The 8,172-nt window shown below is 44.1% G+C and overlaps 1 protein-coding gene across 1 annotated transcript in view; it reads left to right on the forward strand.

Moving 5' to 3' along the window:
* The window catches only part of EML1 (echinoderm microtubule associated protein like 1), a 90,256-nt gene that overhangs the window by 60,747 nt on the left and 21,337 nt on the right, over positions 1–8,172 (forward strand). The window contains exons 8-11 of the mRNA XM_018561085.1: positions 737–866; positions 2,125–2,274; positions 3,964–4,033; positions 7,188–7,298. Coding sequence (XP_018416587.1) covers positions 737–866; positions 2,125–2,274; positions 3,964–4,033; positions 7,188–7,298 — 461 coding nt within the window. The remainder of the gene's footprint in view (positions 1–736; positions 867–2,124; positions 2,275–3,963; positions 4,034–7,187; positions 7,299–8,172) is intronic.

The following is an 8,172-nucleotide window of genomic DNA, read 5'->3' on the forward strand; positions in this document are numbered from 1 at the left end:
ATGGAGAGGGGGGGGGGGGGGGGGGTGATGCATGCAATCAGGAAGCAGCAGGAAGTCGGTAGAGGACACAGGGCCGCTAGACACGAGTGACGCCAGTGACGTCACTGGTTGCCAGGAGCTAGTTGGGAAGCCGGCCAGAACATCCCAGGTTTCTAAGAGCTTGGCGGGGAGATTTGTATGGTCCTTACACATCTTCCCACCCTGCTCTTCGCAACCTGGATGCTCTGGCTGGAAAAGGGGCGGCAGGCACACTGCAGCAGAGAGCGCCCATGCCACTCAAGGTGACCCAAAGAGATGCCGCCTGAGGCAACTGCCTCAGGCTGCCTCATTAAAGGGATGTATTCCTTACTGCTGGTAGGGCACGAAGTGCTTATATGACAGAGATTGTATATTCCTGCTTTATACATAAAGTTTTTTTTGTTTTTTTTCGGCTGTGTTCTTTGTTTTGTATTACGTTTGACCTGTAGGTGCTCTGACCATTGTGACCAATGACTTTGTGCATGTTGTTACTAATTTTATTAAAGAATTACTAAACTTACTTACCTGGTCTTGTGATTTCTTTTTCTTTTCTTCCTTTTTTTTCCGCCTGCTTGTGAAAATGTTTGTGCTATTTTCACGCTTGTTCCTATATAACAATACATTTCTGTTTAACAAATTGGTGACTGTCCGCACAGCGCGCACCTTTTATTCTAATCTAGAAGAAATATGTGATTTACTTTTTGTCTTTATTTTCTAGAGGAAGGTTACGTGAAAATGTTCCTGAGGGGACGTCCGGTTACTATGTATATGCCCAAAGACCAAGTGGAATCGTATAATCTGGAGGCAAAGGTCGAGCTTCCGACCAAGAGGCTTAAACTGGAATGGGTGTATCCTTTACTGATGGCGGGCAGGTAGAGCAATCTCCCTGCTCGGTGTGTCACCTTTGAAATACGAAATTTCAGGTAGTTTTAAATCTTGTTGAAGAGCTTCTTAGTACTTTGGCACCCCAAGATTAGTGTATGTAAGAGACGGCAAGGAGCCTACAATGCATGTTTTTGGGGAATACCCTAGCCTGCAGGTACAAAGGAGGGGTTCACAGCCAGATTACTAACATCAGTGAGTGGGATGGGTCTGGTGATCTACAACAACGTCTGGATGAAAAATGTATGCCAAGTATATGTCCCCTGTATGTTTTTCAAGGTTTAAAGCTGAACTCCAAGCTGGTATAAAATACACACATTATTACAGCTCTGTATTCATTAAAGAAGAACTCTAAAGGCAAAACCCATGCTAGCACCTCAACCCCAGAACCCCCCCACACCACCACCACCAGTGCTTTTTAAGGAAAAATCCTATACAAACCTTATACCTTCAGTCTTCTAGCTGGTCCGGTGACCTCACAGGATTTTCCCCTTCTTCCTTAGAAGCCATTTTTTCTGGACTGAGCGGCGCTCATGTAATTACAGATGAGTTCCACCTAGTCCAGTCTGTAAGATGACGCAACCCCAGGGGGTGCATGAACTACAGGCTGGGCTTTAATGAAATTGGCGCAATTATGTCAGTGTTGTTCTGTCCATAGAAGGCCGGTGGCCCTGGACTGAGGAGAAAGCTGAGGATGTCGCTGGGGCATGGAGAGGGTAAGTATAGCTTAGCCACATTTATTATTTAATATAAGAGAGTGGTGGGGTAGGGAAATACACCTATTGTAAGTACCTGAATTTGACTTGGTATTAGCCACTTGAAGAGCCATGTACAGCAGAGCCAAGACTAGGAAAAAGAGAAGCAGCACAAGGAGCCAGTCAGCTTTGCTGCAGTGCTCATGTACTAACAAGGAACATGCTGATAGGACAGAGCATAGTGACGTGATTCCACTGGAATCTTTTATTAAAGCTTGTGCCACATCACTGTAATCATTAAAGCAGAACTCTAAAATCACAACCCATGCTAGCACCTCAACCAACCGCCCAAGGCCCGCTCTCTGGCGCGTTTCACCCAATCACGAGCTTAGTTGTAGAGTTTGTATGTATGGGCTCACATTGGAGCAAGAATTTGTTCCCAGCGGCAAGCACCCGGCTCATTCCTTTCCTGAGCCATGGAGGAGCGGTGCTTCTTTTTTGTAGGATATTTCCTTAACCAGTTTTCCAGCTACGGCTATCGAGGGCGAGACTGCCGCACCAATTTGTACCTTCTACCCACTGGAGAAACAGTTTATTTTATAGCTTCCGTTGTTGTGTTGTATAATGTAGAAGAACAGCTGCAACGACATTACACCGGTCACAACGATGACGTCAAGTGGTGAGTCCACAAACATCCCATTAATGAATAATCTTGTAAGGTTCTGTATCCATGGATTATTACACAGGGAAGAGCAGAGCAAACAAAGAAAATGTATGGGCGGCACAGTGGCTTAGTGGTTAGCACTTCTGTCTTGAGGCACTGGGGTCCTCCGTTAGAATCCAAGCCAGGGCACTATCTGCATGGAGTTTGCATGTTCTCCCTGTGCTTGTGTAGGCTTCCTCTGAGTACTCTGTTTTCCTCCCACACTCCAAAGACATGCTGGTGGGTTCATTGGCTCCTGTCTAAATTGGCCCTGCATGCATGCGTGTGACATAAGGACCTTGGATTGTAAGCTCCTCGAGTACAGGGGCTGATGTGATTCGATTCTACATAATGCACTGTGTAAATTGTTTGTGCTCTATAAATGTCTATATTAAATATATCAACTAGTACAGTTGCAAAAGGAAAACAACAGATATAAAACTTTGAGTTCAATTCCATTTTTCTTGTTTGTTTTCCAGTAATTATAAAAATAAAAAAGCAACTCTTACTACAACACTGACCTCTTCTCTGGGCTTTGTTTTCCATGTGGATTCACTGCTCTGTCATTCAGCCCAGTTCTGCACCCGGGTTGAATGATGCCCAAAGTCATTCATACCGCTTCCTGTGAATGCAGGGCGTCATGGGCCCATGCCCTGATGGTGTGCGTCTCATGGCACTTTGCACTTGCAGTACAATGAGTCAGTGGCACTGACGTCATTACGTCTGCAACGCTTTCTGCATTGCGGACCGCCCAGGACCTGGAGAAGAGAAAGAGAACCCTGCATGACGCCAACAAATCTGAGAAACTTATAATGATAAAAAAAAAATATTGTGTTGGGGAGAGTGGACCTTAAAGTGACATTAACTCAGGAGTTGAACCTTAAAAATACATACAAGTCCCTTAACTATTAACAAATATGCATCTTATTTGTGTATCACTCGGCTGTAGATCCTCCAATCATCTCTGAATTGGTGCCGGCACTGTCCTTCCTTCTGGATGGTGGCTACTTTTGTTCCCCATGGTCCCTGTGTGTGTTGTAAAGTAGTCACCGCTCCGAGCTCGCTCCCGGGATGGACTACAATCTCATGTTTAGTTTAATAATATGCATTGAAATTGTAGTCCATCCCGGGAGCGAGCTTGGAGCGGTGACTACTTTACAACACACGTGGTCAAGGTACTTGAATGCGTTTTTAAGATTTAACTTCTAAGGTTAGTGTCACTTTAACTTGCGTTTTAAAATTTTAATAACTCTAAAACCCCAGTCGCACCCTCAAAACTAACTTTCTTTTGCATTGTAATGGTAAGTCGTTCTGTTCATTTATGTAGTAGAGCCGGTTCAAAAAAAATCTATTGTCCAGCACATTATAAAAATATGTACAAAAGCACAACACGTTCCCTTTAAAGTACCAGCTGGCAGAGCACGCTGGGAGTTGTCATCCTCAGAGAAAGGTGACATTCCCATGGTGGGAAACAGTTAAGATTTCTCTATGCGGCTGACAAGAAAGTGCACCCTGCTAGGCAGATGCTTGTCAGACAGTGAGTCACCCTGGCTTGTTCTGCAGACCTCTGCTGTTTCTGCAGACTCTTAGAAGTGTATGTTAATTATTAATAGCCTTGCTGAAGTCTGCATAAGTTTTATCTTTTATATATTTTCTTTCTTTTAGCCTCGCAGTCCATCCTGATAAAATTACCATAGCAACAGGCCAGGTTGCAGGAACATCCAAGGATGGTAAAGTAAGTGATTCCTTTTCTGTTACAGGGGTACAGCTCTCTCCCTGGCATTGTTCCAGACTCCGAAAGTTCTTCTCATCTTCCTGCCAAGGTTTTTTTTTAATATATATTTAGAGCATGGGGATTGGCTGATTCTGCAGCAGCCTTGTGTTCAAAAGGGGGGCCTTGGGGATGAGTGCTTGCAAGTGTTCTGCAGTACGGAATGTCACAGGTTTACAGGAAAAGCAGCAAGTGTTTATTTTCCCTTTTTTTTCCCCCCTGTTTTTGTTTTTGCTGCTATTGAGTTATTGTAGAACCTGAGAATAATTTTTGAGGTCTGTTTTGCAGCGAGTCATTACACTTGTGACGAGGGAGTCGGCTTCCCAGTCAATCAGGAAGTCGGGCGGCGTTTAATGACCTGCTGCCCGGCTTCCTGCTTGGTCGGGAAGCCGGCTTCATGCTCCCTCGTCACCTAGTGATGAGAAGCATGGGAATGGCTTCCCTGCTGATGGCTTTACTTAATGGGACTTCGGTATCGGCGAGTACCAGGAAAAAAATATCGGTTCTCGTACTCGATATCAAAATATCGGTATCGGTGCATCACTAATACATACATGAGTCAATTTGGTCCCTGGTGTTTAAAGCTGAACTCTACACAAATGGCTTAAGAAAAGGAACTTAACTTATCTTAAAGTGGACCTTTACCCCCTTTCACTAAAAATCACGTTAGCATCATCTTACATTCATTAGATAAACAAACCTATTGTTATTTTACTTTCAATTTCTTCTTTTCCACTTTGGCACAAATTATGTATTATCTTTGGGTGGAAACATAACTCCCCTTAGGAGAATGGGATAGGGACCTGAATGGACTCAAAGGAACCTAACCAAACAGCAGCTGCTGAGCACATTTCATACCAGAAGTTTGTATGGTTAGTTTCCTTTGAGTCCATTTAGGGCCCCATCCCATTCTTCAAAGCCCTTTTTGATGGGGGAGTTTTGTTGATTTTATGTGATCAAATTATAAATGGTATTTTGGACTCTTTCTGCTTTTGGTTTGGCGTCCACTCTTGTACGTTCATTACTTGAAATACATATAAGAGGTGTCTTACCTGCCAAATGATTTGTATTTCTGTCCAGACAGTTCTAAAATGTACACGACACAGCCCTGTCTGTTGGGCAGGAGACCTGACAGGGCTGTGTCATGTACATTTTAGAACTGTCTGGCTCCCAAATTCCATATTAATTTGTCCATCCCTCTTTTAGACAGTGCAGTTGGCATACATACTGGACAAATGCGGTGAGAGGCTTTCATTTCTGTTGGTCAGAATATTTACAATTAACATCAACAATATCATCAAAATTTTGATTTTTTTTTTCTTCTAAGCCTTCGTTCACATTTTTGGGGTGCAGGAATGCACGCATTCCCATGCGTGTTAATGCAGCTACGGCAGCGCTCCCTATTTGCAATGGTACAGTGTGGTGCTATTTATCCGGCATGACACCCAAATGCACCTTGCAGACACCTTGCAAGGTGCAGATCTGATTGCCAGGCCATTGAGCTGTACTGCCAGCCCATTCATTTTAAATAATGCATCTCAACAGTTAGGTGGTAGAAGTCACCAGCACTCACTTGTAGTGTGCAAGAAGCATAAGCACTTTTATTGATGCGTCGCAGAGCCAACATTTTGGGGCCCCACAGGGTCCCTCCCTCGGGGTGACATTGTGACGTCACAATGTCGCCCTGAGGAAGGGATCCTCCGCGGCCCCAAAATGTTGGCTCTATAACGCGTATGCCCATCAGTCCCAGACAGACATTTGTCACATCGTCTATTTTGTGCTTCATCATCCATACAGAATCTGTTACTTGTAATTATTTTTTTAGTTATTTGGCTCCCTCTAGAGGCAAGTTGGTGAACTTCAGAAAATGTTGCTTGTTACAAAATATACCTTTTTTATTTATTTTTTTGGTTGTTGAGCAACAGATTTTGTTTAGAATAAATATTATACATATTAGATTCTTTGTATAAAATAAATATTAAACAAGATAAACAAGCTGCAACACATTATTACATCTGGCTGTAGAAGGAGCTCTGGTTAGCACACTTTCTACTGGAAGGATTGGTGCGTGGCGGTTTGTACTGTAGTCCTGCAAATCCGGGTCTTTGGTTTAGTTCTCCGTGGTAACACCATTTTAATGGTAATTATACATCCTCCCTGTTTTTGTCTGTGTGCTTCCCTCTGGGCCCTGTTGTCTTTGCCCAAATTCCAGCTGTTAGATCAGTTCCCTTCAGACCAAATTGTCCTTGGAACATGTGAGTGCATGACTGTGGTGGGGACATTATATTATAAGCTCCCTCAGGGGCGGGGACTAGTGTTAACGGTTCTGCATACTCTGGAAAATGCTGGGGAATAAAAGACATAAGACAATAAGAATAAAGAATTGCATGGGCATGGCTGAATATGCATTGTAGCTCAGTGGTTCTCCCTGTGCTTGTGTGGGTTTCCTCCGGGTACTCTGGTTTTCTCCCACACTCCAAAGACATGCTGGAAGGTTAATTGGCTCCTGTGACTGTTGGCCTTGCATGTGTGTGATCGGGACCTTAGACTGTAAGCTCCTTGAGGGCAGGGACTGATGTGAATGTGTAGTATGTAAAGCACTATGTAAAGTTAGAAGAGGACAGCAGGGTGGAGGAGGTCAGGTTGCAAATGAATTGGCATGGGCATGTGACTGTAATAAATGTTAAGGAGTTTGTATAAAGAATCTATGGACTCTGTATCTGGAAGTGAAGCTCAGGGCAGCCATCAGAAATTTTGGGGCCCCTTACACGGCAGGTTGGGGACCACTGATGTAAGGGAACCGGGCAGGCTGCCCGGGCCCCTTACATGAGTATCGGCCGTACCCCCCTGATGGCTGCCCTGGTGAAGCTCATGTTTGTCATGTCATTGTACAGTGAAATTCTCCATTTTAGCATAATATAGGACATCTCACGAGCCCTTTATAAGAAGCAATAACATTCCAGTGCCCAGTCTTGCTGGTGCATAACAATATGTTGACAACATTCTCTCTATGCATAGAGTGCAATACGCTTAGATTGGCCATAGGAGATTGCCATGATGCTGCTTGTATGGATTGATTGTGATCAGGGTGAGTCATTATCATATTTTGTTCTTCCAGCAACTACCGCCACATGTCCGCGTTTGGGATTCTGTGACGCTCAACACATTGCACGTCATCGGCATGGGTTACTTTGATCGAGCTGTGACGTGCGTGGCTTTCTCCAAATCTGTAAGTATACCCAGGACCAGATTTCTGGTTGAGTCCCTTGCTTTGAAGGTTGTTTGTTTTGATGCATCTAGAGCTGGGCAGATCACAAGGGCTTAATAGTGTTTGCAGCACAAAAAACTACAGACCTTGTACAAAAATACATTTAAAAGATAAATGAAGCCAAGCCTTCTTTTTTTTGCCTTACTTCTCTTTTGGGTCACTGGAGGACAGTTACTAATGTCCTCCTGTGACCCAAATTCAGCCAATAGCTGGCTACTGCCCTCTATATGCTGACAGCGCTGCAGTCGGGAAGGATCCCAGCAATATTTTTTGGATCCATCCTGCTGCTTGATTGACAGCTGGCTCTGCCTCTCTAGAGCTAGAGCCAGCTGTGTCCACCCCTTCCCCTGTCATTTCCTTCCAATGAGATCTGAAGGAACAGAGAGGGGAGGGGGAAATCCCTGCAGGGAGCAGTGACTGACAGTCACCATTCTCTGCAGGAAAAAGGCCGTGAGCTGAACGATCAGCGGTTTGTGATCGCTCAGCTCTCGATCAATAGAGCCAACGTGTGACACCTGCAGTGTCACACACCGGCTTGAAGTATTGGGAAGAGTACAATTTACTCTCCCAAAACTTCTCATTTAAAATTGTCACCAATTCTAACACATATCCAAAAATCTAATCAAGGTTTCTATCCTCAGCTTAGGTAGGTGGGCATGACCATGTAAATCCCAATTTAACGGCTTTGTGTCATTGTCCTTACATAAGAAATAATTATTATTTTTTTATGCTGCCAGAAATCTAGTGAGATTGTAACTTCTTGTGCCCTCTCAAGCAGTGTTATCAGCCCTGCCCAGTTCATCTCTTTTGACTACAGAACACCCCCCCCCCCTAT

The sequence above is a fragment of the Nanorana parkeri genome, unplaced genomic scaffold (assembly GCF_000935625.1).
Source record: "Nanorana parkeri isolate BGI_ZX_2015 unplaced genomic scaffold, ASM93562v1 scaffold499, whole genome shotgun sequence".
NCBI lineage: Eukaryota > Metazoa > Chordata > Amphibia > Anura > Dicroglossidae > Nanorana > Nanorana parkeri.